The sequence below is a fragment of the Opisthorchis viverrini genome (genome assembly GCF_000715545.1).
Source record: "Opisthorchis viverrini unplaced genomic scaffold opera_v5_174, whole genome shotgun sequence".
NCBI lineage: Eukaryota > Metazoa > Platyhelminthes > Trematoda > Opisthorchiida > Opisthorchiidae > Opisthorchis > Opisthorchis viverrini.
Window position 1 is genome coordinate 273,571 of NW_008751832.1, and position 22,296 is coordinate 295,866.

The following is a 22,296-nucleotide window of genomic DNA, read 5'->3' on the forward strand; positions in this document are numbered from 1 at the left end:
AGTTCCACGTCTACCTTTTTTCTGAGCTGCATGTGTTTCGGTAACTAATGGTCCTACCATCTTTTCTGTGAGCCAGCTTGCCTTACGTTGTTTGCTGACGAAAATAAAGGGAATATCACTTGCTTCTTGTCACTGTTCAGGTTAACTATCTAAAAGATAGACTCGCTGCTAAAAAGAGATTTAGTGGGAAGAGGCAAGACGAAACAAGTGAAAAACCCAGCTGGCGAAATATATTCTTTCGAAGAGTAGTGTATTACGTCATAATGAAATACTACCATGTACGAACTTCGACATTTGGGTAACTCACGCTTGTACCAATAACAGTTAGGGACGCCACCATCTGAGTTGAAAAATGTTCAATGGCCAACTGGACTTGTGGACTGTTATATATCCATGGTCCAAACGTACGCAGTTGCAACTCTTCCTCTGCCACTAAGAACCAGCCGTTTCCTGTCCACTGGATGGTGCTTATGATTCCGACTGTAACAGTGTAATCTAACCAGGATGAATGCAGTCGACGCTGCAGGATTATTTGTCTAATTGGGTCCCCAACCTCATGCTGCAAAAGACAGTTGATAGTTTCCCTGCCTCCGGCTTGCACAGGGGGTTTCATACTAGGTATGGTGATCGTCAGTTCCTTGTGTTCTGTGCCGAAGATGCAACGTAGCGTGATAATGCTGTCCTCGAACACCGGAAGTATCGCTGGGCGTGGAGACAGCGTAACGTTCCAGTTGTGGGCAACATTAAACTTTGCACTATTTCTTGGCAGGTGTGTGGCACCCTTCAGGGGAACGGTAAACTTGGAGCTTGTGCTCCGGAAGGTTTTCATGCGTTCTGCTCTCTCGATAGGGCTTGCCTTTACTACTTCAATTCTCTTTGTTTCAGAGGTGGGATACTCGAATCCAAAGCATTCCCATATTTCTCCTTCCGAATTGTATACGAAACGATCGATTGTTGGAGGTATACGGTAGATGACTTTCTTCACCGGGCTGGTTAGTCGGGGATGAACATTTGGAAAAACTGCTGGGTCCGGAAGGGCTTCGCAGAACAAACGACCATTTAAATCCTTGTATGTAACTTCATCAATCTTTAGCTCAATATGTCTAAACCAGTAATGTGAACCAGGCTGCCGACTCATCGAACAGGTGAAAGAAAAGCCTGCAGTATGACCTGACAAATCGTTCCTAGTGACGAGTTGTGTACAATTCGTGTCTTCTTCACTGGCAACTTCACAAGGAATTGTTACTGTCTCGTTTCCCTTCATATCCCCTGAGCCTATATTGCACATACCGGCGAAACGCTCCGATGATAAAAAGTACATCTTCAGTGGTACTGCAAGCGTGGTGGCTGGCAAGATGCACGCAGCAAGCAATGAGTCTGGTTTCGACTGCAAATGAGTTTCGTTCAAGTCAGGATCCAAAGTGATTGTCGGACTTACTGGACAGTCGGAATTAAGGCGCGTGCGGTTGAATGTGCAGCCGATGTTAACCGAACTAAGTTGAAAAGGAATCTCGGTCAAAGTGATTTGGTTCTTAAAAATGGCAACAGATTTCGGCCATATCAAACAGCAAAAATCGACAAATTCTTCCTGAGTAGCGGGTTCTAACCACAAAAGCCGGCTGACACCTTCAGTAAACAGGGGTCCAAATGGTCTGGGTGTTGCTCGAGCTCCAATAAAATAGGATCCATCAGCAGCATCCTTGGTTAATCTGAACAGTAACACAGCCTCGAGGTCACTGACGAAGCCGAAGAATGTGCATTGGAATACAGCAACCCGTTCCCTCAATCCTGACCACCAAACAACCGTGAGATTCGGGGCACCGATGGTCACTTCGACAGGTTTTAGTGGTAGCGTAGAGTATATGGTGGCATCGAACAGCTGAAAGAATAATGGAATATTTTGTGGAACAGCAGACAATAATAATAGTGGATTCAGATAAAACAAAACTAGCTGGTTGCTGCGGTCCAGTTCAAAATTAGGCAAACGCTTATTTTTCAGTCACTTCTGTTTAAAAATAAAACAGAGGAGCTCAAGAAGCGTCAATAGACGAAGTAATGCGTGAGGATCGGCAAACCCATCCTCGTTACACCAGCTACCAGCCTCAAAGAAACCATAGTAGAACAGGAAGATGTCACCAAATTACCAATAGTAAGGAAACTACTAATCTTATACCACAGTGTTACGGTTCGATCAAGCAGCGAGCAAACAATATGATATGCGGACTGTGACAGTATTCTATCCTCAGCTATCTTGCTTGATCCAGACTCCTAGCACTGCGAGTAGTAAGAAGAAGGAAACCTCGGAAACAACTTTAATGAGCCAAACAACACGCGATCAACAGGCGAATCCGAAAAAATGACAGTATATATATATATATATCCATAGTTTGACCTTGAAAAATGTCGGAAGTTCGCTAGCACACGAAGATACAGAGTTTTTTGGGGATATTGATATCCCCAACACGCAGATAGTATATTATAAACTGTGCGATGACGCACTGATCCCGTCTAAGGTTAAGGCACAAAAGCCACGAATTTTGTCCAGCACCCTAATAAAATAAACTCTAATCTCACAGAAGTTGAGGACTAGGTTCACTAAGTATACCTACTTGTCACACATAGTCCCGACGGAACTGTTGAATGTGTACGGAAGATCTGCATGGTCAATGCAGTAGATGCTCTTTTCAAACACTAACCCTAGGAAGCAGAAATGTGATGTCGCCAAAACTCTGTTTCGGGGAGTACGCTGGAAATGCACTTAAGGTTCGATTGAGGCAGGCGGTGAAATTGATGTTCCATAAAACGATAATCAAATCAGACCGAGGCTTCATAATTGCGACAATATATCCAAAAAGACTCACGCACTTCCTCTTTATTCTGGATAAGTCAGCTGCTCGGATATCGAAAAGTCTAGTGTGAGCGCTGTGAAGAGCCGGCCCCCTAAGCCTTAATCAGCGAAACTTGTTGAAACCAACTTACACTATATGTATCATTTCGAACGCAACTGTGGAGAGCGTCACATTGGCAGAACTGACAAGCTTTTCAGAGCCAGAAAAACTCAAACTCCAGAACGCAAAAGCAGATAGAAACTCGAGACCATTGACTAATCGTGGCCTACCCGATCATCAATTATCAGACATATTTCAGTAACAGATCACTGAGTCCATTTGACCTCAGTGTACACTGTTTTGTTCAGAACGCATTCTCAAGTTCTTCGAGACCACAAAAATCACTCGCTTCATGCCTACATTGTGTCCAAAAGAAAATTGGTGTTAACCTTGAGCTACCTACGGTAAAGCACATTGAAAGGTCAGTCTGAAAACAAGCGAATCCTATTTTGTACAGAATGAAAAAATTTCATTTCCTTGCAATCTATAGCTTGACACTGACAAACAAATACAAAATGTGTGTATCTACCATCTTCCCCCTTCTAACTAAGATGTTTTAATTAGTGTACGGGTATAGTTGTTCCAAAATTCGCAAATATTTGAGTTTATCTGATAGGCGTAAACGTAATCTGCCACCTGGCTCTTGCGTATGACTGAAGTTCCTAAAAACTTACCAGATCTTTCCTAATCATACTGTAGGCGACTGTAAGCCAATACTATAGTCCTCTGCGAGGAACGATATGTTTTCAGATAATCAGCCTGTATATTGCCGAGAAACAGAACTGAATTACGTAATCAACGACTAGTTACAACATATCCAAATTCCCGACTGGCCCATTACATCGCCGGACTAATGTTCCAGTAAACCCCGGCATGGATGTTCCAGAGCGACTTTCAAATACCTGTTTGGTCGATAGGTTGCGATAACGAAGCTAGGATACGAACACACGGAGTACAATGCTACGTGGTAGGGATAGGTGAGGGACGGGTGAGACAGTGACACGTGGTGAATGTGTTTGGCATCTGTATCATAGCTCATTCAGTTGTTGCTGAAAGTGGAATGCTGCCCAACTGAGAACCGATGTGTGCTACAGTATGATCATTGAAAACAGCCGAAACAATTGTGGTCCAAAGGCTTGATTTTCCTGTTGCGCCTGTAAGCAGTCTGCGAAATTTACGCACGTCATTGTCATCCTTTAACAGATCTCAAGATGTGACATTATACGCTTTGACAATGACTACCCGTCAGGACGAAGGTTTGAATGATGGACTGCGCTGACCTTTGTATGGCATGCACAGAAGTGTGAACTTTGCGTTAAGTAAGAGATAATAAAAAGCCAGAATGTATGTGCACCTATTCTGTTGGATACTCTAAGTCTATACATGCTTAGGCACGGGAGTACGTCATGATGAGGCTGTGATGCCACCCATAGTTGAGGATCACAGTCATCCGACGACTTACAGTAAGAGCCAAGTTTCCCTTGCACCAGAAAACGTGTTGCAGATCGTTGAGGCGGACACAAAGTTATGGCTACTCTAGTTCGGTTGAAAATCAGAAACAAGCTTTTGAACACAGTCAGGGTAATAGATCAAAGCAGAAATAAATGAGATGACAATTTCATCTAGCGAACAATTATGCTTATTATTCTGTTGATGGCAGTCAGTCTCAGTGGTCGTTTTACTGTTCAGTCAGATAGGTTAAAACGCGAAGTTATTAACTAGGTACATTCTACGACAGATGCTGGAAGTGCAGTATCCGAAGCCCCATTAGCCAACACTTTCAGCGAACGTACGTCTTCCAAAGAGTTACTTCCATTCAAAAGCCCGTTGACAGAAACCAATATAATCACATGATGGATACCTGAATAGGATGCTGTCTTTATATAGTCGGTGTAAGGATTGGTTGAACCAGAGTGAACATGAGAACACCCGCAATAAATCAAAACAATCGCTGAGATATCAAAGCACTTTTTCTGTGATCCATTATAAATACTGTCCTGAGACACGGAGCCCTTTCATCGTCATCTTGATAAACTAGGGTTGGATCTAGTATCAATGTAAAGATGTAATGCATTCGGGATGTATTTTCATTCTGCTGGTGTGTTGATAACCAGGGATAAATTCTTCTGAAAGAAGTCAGAATGCCTGCCGCAGCCCAGCTAGTTGAGAAACATTGTATTAGAGTTTCTGGCCAGTACCTCATGGTTTCTACTCACACTAGATTATTGTTTGTGGTTACGTTTACAAATATGCAGGTTTAAACATGGTGATTTCTCAAAAATAAAGTGAATATGATGTACAATACTTACCTCCGGATCGACCTCACCCAAGCGTTCATAACACAGCGTTAATTGGTAATTCGATGTATTTTGCGCATCAGCGCCGTTGATTCTGACTCTCCCAACAACACTGATCATACTGGAAAGAACTGCCGAGTCATCAGCAGGGTTGGTTGTGCTCAACTTCATCACACAAGTATCCTCTAGTTGTTGCACAGTTGCATTGGTTATCGTCGTCCTGTTGATTAATCGGTTCAGTGTGGTCGAATCGGTTAAACACAAGGTGAGCTGATTGAGAAACCGAAAGCCTGCGTATGTGACGTTCGTATAGTTGGTGATACAGGAAACATACACATTCGTCCCAGCTATCCATTGATTTTCAGGTACTGAAGTTACAATAAGAGGTGTGGTCAGATTTTTCGGGGACTGGACATGTCCACGTTCGCATATTACCTCAAATACATCCGACCTCCTTATCCTCAGATCATTGCTGTTTAACGGAAAATTGCAAGTATCACATTGATTAGTGCCTTGAAATCGCGGTAAGATATGGGCCACCTTGATGGGTTTCAGCAATTTATTCATATGGACCTCAAGTGGACCGAATTTTTCATTGTTCGCGTGCACCCAAGACAGCACAAATTGAAGCTTCCTAGTTCTGTGAAGTTCGGCAAGCGTTCGCATTCCAATTCTGGACAAATTGACCGAAACAAGGCTGTCAAAAGTGAGCAGAACCACATGGGTTGATTTTTGTTTAACGGGGTTCAATCTATTCAGTGCAATGACGATTTGTTCCAAGGACATCGGCAGAGATGAACGAGCAGTCCTGTCTGTTCTAGGCTTGTTCTCTTTGGAATACAGCCATTTGGCCAACTTGGTCCTAGGAAGATTTTGGGACAAAGAAATGGATTTTGAATAATATTTCCCACCATCATTTGCTGCTGGTGCAGTGACATCACCTCGAAGTATACTAATTCGCACTCGATCCCATTCAAGAGGAAGGCTCAGCACAATTTGACGAACGAAAGAAAGGAAATAGTAACCATAAAATTGGATTTCGGGATCTGGATTTGGAGAGATGGCACAGCAGGATAACAATTTTGGGCTGGTTTCCACCGTCAAATCAAGTTTGACGCGACTAGTCGGGCACATAGAAACTGTCAAATGAATAGTTTTGTTGATCGAGTACACTCTTCCTACTATTTCATTTGTACCGTAACATGTATACAAAAAACTCATTCCTCGATAAGTTGGATCAGGTGGAACTTGAAGAACTGCTCCATCCACCTGGAGACCATGCTCCGGCATGTCTAACATTGGTTTGTCTGGGCCACCCCATCCACCAAAGTCTGTTGGCAGTAAGCTAGCATATTCTTCAGATATGTTACTTGTGCCATTCACACCGTAGTTCGGTGACCTTTGGCGAACCCATCGATATTCTAAGGAAGGCAAGCCATAACCACCCGTGCATTCGAACCTGGACCCGATTGGAACAGGTCTGCTTGGAAATGATTTCGTCAGCGTTTTGATTTCAAGCTCCCCGTTTGCCGGTTCGAAAATAACAAGCGTCTGCGAACAGGAGGCATTATGTTTCTTCACCCTCACACTGGCCACTCTAGTCTCTTCAATTTCGTACGTAGCTACACAACTTATCCGCATTGCAGAGGCATCGTCTCTTGCCTGGAGCACAGGTACTGTGAAAATAATGATAGTCTGATTCTCACCGTCTATCTGACTAAGGACAGTGGAGTTTTTAGGATGGGCAACTGGCTTCCATGTTCCGGTCTGTCTATCAAGTGTATCATACTGTAAACCGTAGGTTGCATAGTAAGGAAAAGCCCTGCTTTGGTTGAAAATACATTGAAAGTGGATAAGCTGACCAGGAAAAACGTAGATAGTTCCGTTCGGTAAAGTTTCTGGTGCATGGCCCCTATCCACTTCCGTGTCAACCACCGTCACGTTGCAATGCACTCGAGGAAGAACATGGAGATAACGCCTAAGCAAGCCAACACTGTCATACCCACGGCGCCTGTCAGCTGGTGTACAGCGATAGTAGCCTGTGTCCGTATCCTGAACATGTTCTGTGCGAAGCTGAAACTGCATTGTAGCGTTGTCGGACTCAAGACGGAAGTGTAACGGAATCAGTGTGCCTACGTCTGATTCTTGCACCTGTGTACTGTGATAACACACTAGTCCATCTATTCCTCGCTCATCTCGTCGTCCAAACATTTGTACTGGATTGTCCAACTGAACGACACTGAGCCATTCTACGTGGAGAGGTGCAATGCGGTAGTCAATTCCCAAACAGTAGGGCTTAGCTTGTTCTTGGGCTTCATTAGAAGACTCTAGGTCCAAAAACCATCTACTCATATTGGCTAGCAAATGTTGCCGAACTCCAGCCTCTACAGAGTATTCCGCCTGTTCCTCAGTCGGGTCGTGAACAGCAGCAATGAACAGAGCAACATGCGCGAACTGCACCAGGCAATGTGCTTTAACTTCTTGCATCTGACTGCGCCCATCTATCCTCACTGAAGAACATGTGTCTTGGTACAGAACTCCATCTGATTCGTAAACTAACCAGACTAATACCCATCCCTGAGGATCACCAACGTCGGCCTCAAAAGTAACTTGAATTTGTCCTTCCGGAATCAACTCATCGTTTGTTTGCCACTCGCTCTTTACCGCCAAATCATTCGAGTAGAGGGTTGACGGAATCCTAAGGTATTTAATGAGAAAAGTGGGAGAAGTGTTTATCGTGTTCGAAAGAATGCGTGGTTTACGTTCCACAGTTATTGAAATGGATCGTGTTTTTGTAAACTTCTGATGTGGTACGCAGTCTACCATGTCGAACTCCACGCATATTTTGGAGTACTTCACTTCGCATGCCACGCGCCACCGTCTGACCTCTTCGATGACTGTCGGTATTTCAATGACGAATGTTTTATTCACAGAGCGAAAGCTACGGTAGTCCTCATAATGTGTTGACACCCGCTTCGGTTTGAAGCGTAACTGATCCGCAGGTGATGGGTACCCTTTCATGTGTGAGATAATGGAAGCAGCTGAACGTTCGGCACCCTTCGCTATGGGATAAATGCAACTATATGTAAATCGCTTTCTGGTTGGATCACCTGAACGGACTGTACAGTGCGAAATAGGATCCTGAATTGGATGCAACAGCAACTTAACCAATGAATGGTTCGGCAGTACCACAAGATGTCTGCGGGTGAATCCTATCACTCCTTTATTCTGATGATTGATTGAGCTACAGGTGTAATAGCCCGTATCAGCAAAATCCGCCACCTCTTTGAGCAGTTCAAAGTATGCCATCGTTCGTGAGGACCGTATCTTAAACTTTGTATCTACTTCAAACTGCCGAAGAGCTGTTGCAAAAGTACATGATGGGAGCTGGCCCACTGACGTACTCAGGCGACCATACATGCGTATTGGTGTGCCTAGCGGGACTGAAGCATGCCAACCGACGCGCAGCCAGCTGAACCGGTATACTCCCGTGCAGCAACAGCCGAATGTCACATTGTCATCAGTACCGTTCATGTTTAATTTATCCGCGAACCCTAGCCAGCCCCTGATTGTGGACTGCAGGGTTGTCAACAGGTGTTGTTCGTATTCATCTACCGAATTTCCCGTTTTTAATGTATGCATTGCGTATACAAGGATGGCACGATGATCTAAATTCAGCGGACAGACAAAATCGACATGCTGCCAGTTGGGACCTTCCACTTTCTGAGTAGCCGAATCAGGTGAAAACCGAGACTGAATAGTTGTGTGGCACACATCTTTTTCAATGGTTTTTGAATAGTTGTAAATAAGCCATGCACCAGTCCATCCCATCGGACTGCCCAGCTCAACCAAATAGCTTCCATGTAATGGTCCTTCAGGAATACGTTCCAACAACTCTGTCTGTTCTAAAAGCAGCCTCCAACGTGTAGATTGTGTTGCTGATGGCGATTGCAGACGCTTAGTGAGTGCTTTATGGGACGTGGTGACTGAATCTTCTTTGATGGCAGGGTGGTAGAGTTCAGCGACAATCAGGATCGCAATAAAATCGAGCGTCACAAAGTTTTTCATCGTGTTGATGTCATCTTCGGTGGTTAGATGGGAAACACTGAAATGACACGCTACCTCATAATGATCGATGGCATCATTGGTTTTTGATGGCACCAGTATTTCATGGTCGATACTTATTAAGTCTATCCTATCTGGTTTTAGGTCTACGGTATTTCGCTCTCGAAGAAAGGATACATGTAACGATTTGTTTTGCAGTTTCTCACTACGATGCTTGTGACGTAGTTGAACGACAGGATGCATCCAATCCAATGACAGCGACTGAAATTGGCATGAAGCTGTGAGTCGCTGTTTTGGATACACGGTGAGACTACGTATTGTGACCAAACCAGTATCTCCTGGATCTTGACTGGTTGTTAGTAAATCGCCCGTCAGACGTTCATAGAAGGGTATACTCAAGTTAAGCCTCATTACCAATGGGTTTTGTAAAACAATCACCTGTCTTAGCCTAGCCACAGCTTTGTGATGGACTCCACATTGAGGACACTGTTCAACATAACACTGGTAAAAGCCCGCATCAAGCGGCTCCGCATCTAGTTTGATCAGTTCAAAAGTGGCCGTAGTGCGGTTTGTGTATATGCGAAAGCTGGATCTATTCCCATCAGCCTCATCCACGGCAACCAAAGTACGTTGTTGTTTGTGCCCAGGTCCGTCGAGTAAGACGACAGCCCGCTGGTGATAACATTGCGGTTGACCGTCACCTCCTGGTCCTAACAGTCCAAACACAACAATCGGAGAACCAGCCAAGACTGTGGCACGGCTACGGGCGCACAGATGCATCAATCGATAGTCGATAGAAGTGTCTGCCATTGAATCGAATTCCGCTTGTGTTGAGCTGGATGGCCGCGCAAGCCACTGGTCAATATGTTTGCGGAGCGATGAGAGGAACGTATGCCTTAACACTTGCGGCGTTACTCCAGGGGTGAATATGGTCATGGATATAACAAGCAGACCTATGTGAATGGGTGTCAGTGGGCATGCAGTGGAAATCCGAATGAAATTCTCGCCACGTGCATCTTTGTAGAAGCTACTCTGTTGAACGTCGTGAGGAATGTCTCGTTTCGTCAAATTCCTCACATTCAGTTGGATACACTCAGCCACACGAGTTTGATTTCTGTGTGTATATAGAACATAGACATATACGTTACCCCTGGGCTTTCCTAGAGCACTCAGAATGTCAGTGCGGAGTATACCCTCCAAGACACACTGGGTAGGACCACTTCTGAAGAAATCTAGTGCACTTTTTACTGAACCAGCACTTTGACGCCTGATCATATTCTCTAATGCAGGGTTACTCATCCGAATATATTTCTCAAATAGGACGGACGGTATCCTGAATTCAACTGTTACGATTTGGTGCACTTTTATGGTGTACTCCAGTTCAGCTTGATTTATGTCGTTATTTGGTGGTGTCATATTGAAATAGTCTGCGTAACACGTAGCTTGTATGAAACCCACTATGTCTCTAGATGGAGGTATACTGATCCTCCAAGTCTTCAAATATCGGGTTTCTCCGTTCAAAGTTTGAGATACTTCCTTTCCAACTGCTTCTGAATTAATAGGGCTTAAGTCGGCAGTTCTTTCACTCAGCATTCCGCAGGTAAAACGATATCTTAGTTGTGTCGGATAGGCATGAAGGTGCGAATAGAAACAAGTAATATAACTGGTGCTATTAGATGGGACTATAGCAGGGTTTGTCCCATCAGTGGCCTGGTCGAACAGTCGATCTTGTGATAGCACAGGTTGTTCCCTCGTAACCAGTACACGTATTAACGAGTGATCCGGTTTAACGAATAGCTGACGAGGTTCAAATCCTACGGAAAAATTGAGGTCATTTACCGTATCTAGCATTTTTAGGCGGCACTGATAGATCCCGGAATCACGACAATCTACTTGTGAGTTATTAAGCCAGAGATACTTGCGCTTACCAATTTGGACTGAATAACTGAACCATCCTCCGGAGATCAGGACTGGTGCGTACGAAGCATTTGGCTGGTAGAAACAGTCCATTTTTGTTTGTTCTTCTCTTCCAACTCCTGACCCCAACATGAAAACTGCACTGCCAGAAGCTACTGATGCCTGCCAACCAATGTTAACTTTTGACACACGATATGTGGCAAGGGTGTTGAACGGACAATAGAAATCCAACTTTGTCCTGTCTGTTGGATGAAGCAACCAATGCCGAACATTTTTATTCAGATTTGATCTAATGCGTTGCAGGGTATGGACATTTTGGAGTACGTCTTTGGGTGCAGTGTAGGCCAAAATCAGGATTGACAGGTGCTCAGGCCGGAGGACACATACGAATGAAGTATTTACAAAGTTACGCCATTCCGAATTCCTGTAAGCATCGTCTGTCCGCAATTCATCTGGGACACTAGACCCGACAATCGGTTGTATATGTGTTAGGTCACATTCACCAACCAATAAACGTTCATCTTTAGAGTGTTTAAATAAAGACCAGGCAGTGACTTTCCCACGAGGAAACCCTAAGGAAACGAGAAGGCTAAATTTAACAATTTTTTCTAACTGAGGGGGTCCGAACTGTGTTTTGTGAAATTCAGTGGCGGTTTCTGCTTGCTTTTTTATCGCCCTGAATGAGGTCCGAAGTGCTGGCATATCGGACTGGAAAAATTCTGTGAATAAGTTAGGACGGACGGCTGCTTTTACTGACAAAATCAGCTCAGCCTTCTTTTGAATATATGAAGCTGGTTCATTTAAGTCGTAAGGATTCACAACCTGTAACGTGTAGGAAACTGTGCAACTCACCCTGATGAGGCTGCTGAGTTGGAATGCTTTGGGAATATGGATTGAGTGAGGATGCAACTCGTGCGTTATGTTTCTGTGTATGCTGAAAGATTTGTGTTTCAATCCATGGTTTTCTTCAGCCGTGGTGAACTGTAAACCTGGCTCGGATTCCCAAACAGAGCTTGAAGGCAGTTCAAATAGGCAATGCAGAAAGGTCGTCGAGTCACTGAAGACGATGGCTACCGAACGGTTACCAACCACTGTGAGCTGGTCGTCCACCCAGGCATCTCTGGGGCCCAGTGGTCGCTCATTTAGCAAAACGGAGACGGGATACTGGTTGGGTAGGACAACCAGCATGCGCGGTCCAAAAATAACAAAACTTAGACCGCTTTGTGTCCCATTACATCCATATATTCCAGAATCTGCGAATGTGACTTTTGACAACTGGAAATGATAGGTATGCTTCAGAGCTGTTCGAAGTAATTGAAAACGACCCGTTACATTGACCAACGTCTTGTCTTTTCTATAAAAGCAGTACAGATTATAAGCGCCAATTGGGACTGTTCCAAGCATATTCGCAGGTGAACCGACCGCCACCGATGCGTTCCATCCCATGTGAAGTTTGATTATACTATAACTCGCTAAGATATCCGTCCAGGGCAGAACTTTGGATGGTGCACCGCTGGCTGGCTGGTCCATCCAGTATTGAATAGTTTCGCCTATCTTACTGGTCATCCTCAGTTCATGATCCAGAGTTGAGAGGTTCCGATTAGTTGAGTGCACGTTATAAACGACCATAGCGAGTGCGACGTGCTCTGCCCGGATGGCACATGAAAACGAATGGTTAATGTAACCGATACCGCTGGAGTCTATATATGATTGGTGAAGTTTCAGCGTTCCAGGGATTTCAACTGATGACAAGTATTTTGTCATTATAGTTTCACACGCATGCATCTGTTCCGCGAATATCTTGTTGTTATGCTGAGATTGGAAATAGAGTCTGATGAATACCCGACCTGTCGGGACGCCCAAATAAATTAGTTGCGATACCGTTAACGGGCTCTCCTGAATCTTATTAGTCATTCCTGCACCGGAGGTGTGAAATCTGACAGCGGTGTGGTTCGGCCTGATCGCCGACTTTCGGATAGCACTTTGCAGCTCTGACTGTACACTTTGCGCCGACTGAACAAAAATTATGGGAGCACTTGTGTGGTTAACGAGAATAAGTACTGATTTCGAAATAGGTTCTATACGTTTCGGAGTACGCAGGTCAACATCCTCAAAAAAATCACTTTCCCTGAACGTAACCTTACAAGTCGCATTCAAAGGTCCCGGGTGCTCAATCGGATCAGGACCAATCACTTGAAATAGCAGGATGACGAAGCCTTTCGGACTAGTCAGTGAGCCCAGCTTCAAATGAGGAAAGTTCCTAAGTCCTGAAGCGGTACCTTCTGTCAACTCGAAGTTCAAACTATACAGAGACTCCCAAGCCGCAATAACCCTCATCACACAATAAATATAGTACTTCTCTAGATAAAACAGCGCGCTTGATTGAACCGTTGCAGTCGATTGGGAGCATGCTTGTAGCAAGTCAAAATCAACTGAAGAAAATCGCCTGTGCAGTAAACATGCCGACAGTATATCAGGTTGAGGAATAACCATCAGTTTTCGTTTATGTGCAATTCGAAGAACTGGACAGCCCTTCATACAATGGGTGACCTCAGCATAATAGAAACCAGAATCCGAATAAGTTGATCTTTTGCTCGTGTAGTATTCCAGACTGTCAGTAATACGCTGCTCAACCAGTGAAGCATGACTACTACCGGGAGTGTGAAAGTAAATCCTGAAGTATCTTTCACGTCCAGACGGTTTATCAGACAGCACATTGTAGGACAGCAACATATGCCACGTTTCGTTTGGATAGACAGATCCGTGCCATCCAAGCTTAACTTTCTGTATTCGGAAGGTGTAAGCGTAGTCTTTCGGTACTGACACGGAACGTGGTTTGTTATTAACCGGGTTGACAAGAAATGAGCTAATGTGGTGCACTAAGCTCTGTCTGGCTGTAAGAAAACAGTTATCATGTTGTCGCCCGGAATGTTGCACTTTCTTCTGACACGCAAACGCAACAATCGCGACATGATGTATTTGCAGTGTGCACACAAAACTGGCGTTTTTATAACCAACCCCCGCTGACTGACTGAACCGAACATGATCCCTAATGTCTGCTGGTAGCGCTTCTACTTCTGTCTCGTCAAGATTGACATCACTGATGGCATAGCAGTCCTCCGCATACACTTGTTTTTCCTCTTCAATATTGTAGAAAGACCATACGCGGAGATGACCAGTTGGGTACCCTCCGTGATGAACAATATAAAGCTGGGCATTGGTCTCTTCAAGGCGGTTCTTGGAGCCTGTTTGATGGAACATTATTGAGCTGATTTCACTTTCTCCTTGATGGTTTAAATTCTCCATAAGTTGTGTTGGTTTTGACCGCAAATGTCTATTAAATATGACTGGAGAAAGTGTCCCGTTTACTTTAATCGTTGCACTCTTAGTAAGCATTGGTGTTATGAAAGAACCGTTATGATCTACTTGCGTTACAGTCACGTTTTCGAATAGGAATACACAGGTTAGATCGTATTTTGCTTCCGGTAGAGCTGTGAAAAATGTAAAACTGAATACACGATACAGTTCTGTGCCGTTATTAGACCTGTGCACAAAATCGAAAACAAGCTCGGGTTCTTTAGAGACGGTTTTGTGTCGGTTTCTTATCTCTTCACTATTCAGTATGACTTTGGGCCAGAGTTTTTCAATACTTGATACCCTATGGGTGCATCTGACATTCACTAGCTGGTCAGGATAAGCCGTCGATAATTTTGGGAGTTTCACAGAATGTGCGATAGTATCATTTGCACGTAGCTTCCTGTAGCTCAGATCCAACCCCAACATGATGTCGTTTGGAAGAACAATGACATTCCTCGGAGGAAACACATCTTCGACGGGGCATCCCGGACAGGACTTATTCAAACACTTGTAGCTCCCAGAATCAGACAAATATGAGGTTTCTGTGTAAAGTAAAAAGCTACCTGGGTAACGTGTCCTTTGTAATTGAAACCGCTTCGGAACGGCAATCTCAAGCGAACCATCAGCACTCTGGAAGCTGCACTCAAATTTCATTGCAGCTTGTGGTCCTTTAAGTCCCAGAATCTTAATCTCATCACCTGCACGAATGATGGCCTGCCGATATACCCGGAATCGTACGATATGGTGCTGCGGTTTAGTTCTAAATGAATGCCATAATAATTCAGCTTCTTTTTGAGTAGAACTCTTTAAGCCATAATAACGTTCAAACCACCCACGCACAACTGGCTTTATTGCACGCGTTTCTTCTGTAACAGAACGTGTATGGTCGTAAGCATTCAAAACTACGGCAAATATTCCAACGTGCTCCGGCAGAAAAGCCGTCACGCATTCGGCCTTGAAACCATATCTAGCTTTGCTCTCACGGTAAATTGGAAGACTTTTGTACATAGCACTGCCAAGCACGGACGTCTTCTCGGTCAAGCATTCGTCCAACTTTAGCGTGTCAGTCGTTGTTCGACGAACCAACCATATCAGTAGTTGACCTTCGGGAATACCGTAAAAAGCAATGTACTCTAAGTGGCAAATATCCTCAACAAAAACCGTCTCCACTGTCTCATTTGGGGCGTTACGCTGACTTCTCATCAACATTTGTGTTGCATTTGTCGACCGTGAGTCTTTCATGCCATTGTGCAAAGCCACACAGTCCGATGCTGACATTTGCAAAATTATCTGAGGTTGCAGGCGCTCTGTGACATTAATTTCGACTGATTGCTTTAATTCTACCTCCGATGGAATATCGGACAAGTCGGATACATCCCGTTCGAAATCACGTAGGACCAGGCGACATGTGATGCGGGATACTTTGCCGCAATGGACCGGATTCGGTGCAACTACTTCAAATTGTTGAACAGCAACATATTTTTCTAACTGTCTAGTTATGCTGGGTTTTTGGGTCACAGTTTTCACAGTCAAAGGAATGGTTTTGTTCCCGTTGAACACGCTGATAAAATCAACGATGAATATGGGGTCGACAACGAAGCCAACGTGAAGCCAAACTGAACAGGTAACATTAATCGGCTGCGCTGACAGCACGTTTGGTATTTTGTTGTTTTGACTAAGGATGTGCTCATATTGTATTTTTATACTTAACTGGGAAGACTCTGGTAAAACTGCCAGTCGGCGGGTAGTCAACCCGCGTCCTCCTATACTACAAATGTATAGTCCGGAATGTGCATGCAAGGCATTTGAGTGATAAATTTCGAGCAGTTTACCAAGACGACGTTCGCTATAGCCCTCGGGCATCACAGATAAGGTGTGGTTAGCCTCAAATCGATAGGAGCAGTTCACTCTGACCACTGATTTGATCAAGCTTATACGTTGGCCCACTTTCAAGGTGGCCATCCACCCCAAACTCACTCTGCTGAAACGAAATGCACTTGAGGAACCAACAGGATCATGAATGAAGGATACATTGGAAGCTGGAATGCCCTGAAGACGATGTTGCACAACGCTAAGCAGTGACTGCGTGTACAGCCGTCTAATCACCCCACTATCGGTAGTGTTTGCATGGCGGTGCTGCACGTTAAGTACCACTCCAACAGTATGTACACTTAGAACGCAGGTAAACTGTACAAGTGAAGCAACCAGTGTCTGAGCTCTTTCAAATTCCACCGTTTTGGTAAGGTATCCATGTTGCTTTCTCTTAATTTGATTGCTGGACATCGAACATTCATGCCGAATCAGGTTACTTCGAGTTTCTCGATCTACTGTCCACACCGATATGTTGGCGATCAAGAGTGCGTGAAAGGTAATGAAAGAACCGTTGTAGATCCCTTCTTCGGTTTTTCCACTTGGGCGCAACAGTGTTGTAAATCCGGCCAGTTTTGGATCAGCTGCTTCAGGCCGACGAAGAATGCGTTGAACAGATGCATCGCTATATCGGCAGTGGTCAGCCACAATGAGCGGCTTTTTACCGTAGGCGGATATGAGCTTCGTTCGGTTAGCGGTCAACGTTATTTGCCAGCTTGCCCGAGGTGATAATCGCACTAGCTCTGGAATGTAACGATAACGAAATCGGCATACAACATGGTGTTTTGTAAGTTTTCCCATCCGGTTTACACTCCAGATATGGTAGATTTCGGCCATGTTGTAATATAAATGTGCTCCATCGTTGTATTTATGCGTACTCATTGTCCTCCTGACGCGCTCAAAAGGAAGCGGCTCGGAAGTGCCAGCAACTGTGTGAAAAAGACTTTCTTCTCCGTAATTATCCATCCTATGTCCGATGACTTTATTGCATGTGATTACGACTTGAGCACCCTCCGGAATGTAGACCGCCCCGGAAAAATCGTAATACTTAAACCGATCTTTCCATTGCACGTTCCGATCGTTCGATACGGATAGCACATACTGATGATAATCGGCTCCTCTGGGCAAGCAAATACGCGGAAGGCCAACAAAATATTTTTTTCCTCCATAACCACAAGTGTATAATGCGCTGTGGGCCGGATGACACGAACTGATTGTGATCGTGGTTGCACCCATACCGTACATTTCAAAGTCTGTAGATGACGACAACTTCACGACTCCCTCACCGTTGAAATTTGAGACAAAGCACTCAGGATAGTTAAGATAATAACCTTCCTTCACATCAAACTCTATCGTAGTCCCATAAGGCACAATTACGTGCTTTTCGAACTGTTTAAGCACCCGATAAAGACGAATTCCTGGAGGACTTTTTGTTGGCCACCTGGTCTCAGCTTGCCTACCACGGAGCAAGTCATACATTACCCTGTCAATCATTGCCATATCTTTGCGTGTAACTAGACCAGAAGTTACGAGAACGGCGCGCGTCAAATAATTGATATTCAGGCTGATGGTGATGCTCCTGAAGTACTTTGAGAAGCTTCCTGTAGTCTGCACACGCTCCGTATAATGAGAAACATCCAAAGGGACCACAGCGGTCTTAGGTGCAGCCGAAAGTTCTCGCCGTATTGTGTCCAATGGATCTTTGGAATATCCGTGAAGGGAGTATACAAATACTCGGACACCCATTTTGTGAACTGTCCATCCGTGGAAGATGAGCTTGAATGTGTTTTGAGGGCTTATAACTGTTTGCCACAGAGATCGATTCACATAGTGGTACTCACGTTCCAGAATATCATTGTCTGGTAAGTATCCTCTCCAGGGATTTGTTTTAGCTAGTTCACCGCAGGTATGAAAATCTTCAGCAAGCGATGCACGGGTGAACACCTTGAGACCCTCAGGTCTGTTTATATGGATGTGTGCTATAATATTAATGAACAGTTCGGAGTGATGTCTGTTCCCGTACACCAGTTCGTAGTTTTGCTGCTGACTATTGACAACATAGATGGCATCAGTGCATTCTTTTGGAAATGAGGAATTTGTGTGTGGATTGCTAGGAAGCTCACAGCAAGGGCCGATGAGGTCCTGTGATTCGTAGCTGCAGTTCAAGAAAACATCACCGGTTTCTATGCTGTACAATTGAAACCTCATTAGCTTGTACGATCCATCAACCTGCCACTTCCAACGAGCAAACTCGTCACTTCCAGAATCATTAGAAGTGTCTATAGAAAGTTCCAAAAAACCCCTGTCCTCGCGAATGCTCTCTTTGTTGTTAGGGTAGGTTGTACCACGTGCGTAGTGACGAAAGGTCTCGCACTGTCCGTGTGCAACGTTTATAAAGACCAAGCTGTACCACAGAAACCAAACAAGCAGCGAAATCACGCATGGCCACACCAGTAAATATAACCTCAAATGAAGAACAGCATTACCTCTTGTCAGAACCAATGTGAACACGTTCATCGAAATATTCGGTAACACTTGATCTCCAGACTATGCAGTGGATCACACTTCTATGGGATCTGAAAATATAAATTATGAAGCTCACCAATTTCCCTTGGAATGCGAATGTTGTGGAGCAGGTGAGAAAACTAAACCACACGATGGGTCTTCGAGGTTGATTTATTTCATGATATACTGTCACTGTGAGTTCATATTATCATTTCCAAATAAATCCTTGAGAGCAGTGCGAAAGGAAGTAACGAAACCATGCTACTAGGACAACCAGGCAGTAAGTTTGGACGGGCAATTTCTTGGAAAGGTTTAATTTGGGAAAGGTAATGAAAAAACGTCTCATCTTACAAACTTTTCTTAAGCATTTACGGAAACTGATGTTGATATGTTTCGTGCTTCCCCCACGGAGCTCTGTACCGAAAATAGCAGTAACAGTACGACAAAAATGCGGAAGATTCGACTGGGACACATCTACGTGGCCGACTTTTGCACCTGTTGTATCTGAATGCTGATCCCGCTCCAGTGCCTAGTGACGGAGAAAAGACTCGGAAGGGAACACAACAGCTATATTCGGAACAAGCGAGTGCGCGTGAGTGCGAAAATACAACGGCCTCATGCTGTTTATTATAGGAACACCACCTGAACTTGGTTGAGTGCTGACACACCCGGTCTGGCTTTGGTACTAGGCTGTGACGCGCTGCACATTGAGGGGGCGTTGTCTGTCTGATCGACATCTAGCGGAGCTGAGGGTCTCAATAGATTTCGGGTTTTTAGTGGTTGCTTTCAGGAATCTGACCTTCCTGATACCTCCCCCTTTTGGCTGTTCAGCGTAAGATTGTCGATGTATAGGTTCCACCATTTTTCTAGCGCTACCGGTATGACGTCTCAGTTGCAACAATGGATCTGTCTTGGGTGGTACATGCGAAGCAGTGGGCATAGGTGCTGGTCTTCGGAGATCAAAGGTTTCAACTAGTAGGCTGAGGTCTATTAAATGTTCTTCCATCTTTGAGGTCAAGCACTCGCTCGTCCGTAATTGATTCGCGTCGTTTCCATATAAATGATCCCACCTGGACGCTGTAAATCACATGGCCGATTCTTTTGAGGACGATTCCAACAGTCTATCTTCGGTGCCCGGGGCGATAGACCCTGAGAGACCTGAACGTTGGTTTCCTTACTGTTGGTGATTGCAAACACGTAAGTGTTGTCAGGATAGCGTCATGAGTAACTCTCAACCCTCTGTTCATCATAACCTCTCCTGGAGAGCGACCGTCCTGAGACTGTGGATTGGGAGTTGCTCTATAATTCAGCAAGAGCGTAGCAAGGACTTCTGCCGTGGTCCCTTCCCCTTCTTTTGTCAGTGAATGTTTTGAAGGTGTTTACGAACCATCCGGCTTGACCGTTGCATTGGGGATAGAATGGTTGAGAAGTAACATCTCGGACCACGTCAAAAGTGACGGGTAGTTAGTTCAGAGTCTCCAACACCACAGCACGGACTTCCGTTTCGACGGCAACGGTTCCTATGACAGTGTCTTCTGGTTCCATTTCATAGGCGCGTTGGCGCATCGGTCTGCTTAACTTTCTCGGTTGAGGCATACTTTATACTAAAGTTGTAGCCTAGCCGAATCGTGCCCGATCATTGTAAAGGGTTGGCTGTGTAGACCGGGATAGCTTTCTTGGGACCGAATATAGCTAGCAGTGGTTTGTGATCCGTCACAAGCGTAGGGCACTTTCTGGAACATTTTGATACGGTTCGGTTACGCAGCGAGCAAACAATATGATATGCGGATTGTGGCAATACTCTATCCCCAGCTATGTTGCTTGATCCAGACTCCTAGCACGGCGAATAGTAAGAAGACGAAAACCTCGGACACAAACTTTAATAATCCAACAACACACGATCAACAGGCGATGCCCGGAGCTTCCGAACCCAAGTCAGTGGAAAGAATGGTATCCTGTACGTGGTCGGATTTAAATTTCCTTGGAGTATCAATAGGCCATTGATTTTTCATAGTTTGACCTTGAAGATGCCAGGAGTTCGCTAGCACACATAAAAACAGCGTTTTCTGGGGGATATTGATATCCCCAACACCTCCCCTTGTGAAAAGTCAGTAGCGTACTCGACGGGGGTCGACCTGGATACGCTCCGGCTGGCGGCGGCGTCGGTCTGTCCACCGCCTGGGAAGAAGTGTTGGATCAAATACTGAGCTGCCGGTCACACTCTCCTCTTTCGAAGCTGTCTCAGTTTTCAGCTCAAAAGTATCGAGCAATATGTCCAACGGTATGCTACCCGAACATACTTGAGTTTCCGGCGTGCTGTTAAAGCGGAGTTGGTTTTGATGTCTGGTCCAGGTGTCTTGACCAACCGACACGTCGTACATTACACTACCGCGTTTGCGCAGGATACGACCTGCAATCCATGAATCATGTCCTGGGCGATAGTCACGGACAAGCACGGGCGTTCCCACCTTGAATGGAGTTCCAACTGCCACCGGTATGGACCTTGACTCAGTAGGTTGTGTTGGCAACATGGAAGAATGCACAGTTCTAAGTTTACGGCCCATGAGTGCCTCTGCAGGTGACTGGTGGTTTGCCAAAGCGTCATTCGGGGTCGTTCGGTACACAAACAGGAATCTCTGAAGGGCTTCGACGGATGTCTCCTCCCCTCGAGCTTTAAGCAAAGCCCTCTTGAATGTGTCGACGAACCTTTCTGCTTGACCGTTCGATTGTGGGTGGTACGGTGGTGAACGAACGTGTGTTATCGCATGTCGAGTGCAGAAGTCGCGGAACTCAGCAGAGGTGAACTGCGAACCATTGTCTGAGACTATGGACTCCGGTAATCCATGCTGACTGAAAATGTTGGATAACACTCTCAGCGTACTAGATGTTGTTGGAGATGACACCGGAACGATTTCTGGCCACTTGGAAAAAGCGTCAATCAAAACCAAATAAAAAGTGCCATTTATCGGTCCTGCGTAATCAATGTGGATCCGAGACCAGGGCTTTTCAGGTCGAGGCCAGGGAACCGGTGGTTGGTGTGGCGGATTCTTTGAAGCTTGTTGACATCGGGAGCAGCGTTTTACAAAATCAGTGATGTGCTGGTCCATGTGCGGCCAGTATGCGTAACTGCGAGCTATTGACTTCATACGGTTGATTCCTGGATGTCCAGAATGGAACTGACGAAGAACTCGATGGCGTAAAGGTTGCGGAATCACCACGCGATCTCCAAACATTAAACAATCTTTTACGATCGCTAATGCATCTCGGCGATGAAAGAGCTGTCGAAGGGAATCATCTTTGAGATTCGAAGGCCACCGAGAATTCATGAATCGGATCACCTTTTGAAGCGTTCCATCAGCTGTGGTAGCTCTTTGAACCTCTGTTACTGTCACGGGCAG

At 45.0% G+C, this 22,296-nt stretch overlaps 1 protein-coding gene across 1 annotated transcript in view; it reads right to left on the reverse strand.

Moving 5' to 3' along the window:
- T265_07548 (hypothetical protein) overlaps positions 1-18,910 on the reverse strand; it is a gene marked incomplete at both ends in the record, with an annotated part of 29,007 nt that extends 10,097 nt beyond the window's left edge. Inside the window, 2 exons of the mRNA XM_009173098.1 lie at positions 308-1,879; positions 5,198-18,910. Of these exons, the coding sequence (XP_009171362.1) occupies positions 308-1,879; positions 5,198-18,910 (15,285 nt within the window). The remainder of the gene's footprint in view (positions 1-307; positions 1,880-5,197) is intronic.
- Between the last annotated feature and the right edge of the window lie 3,386 nt (positions 18,911-22,296).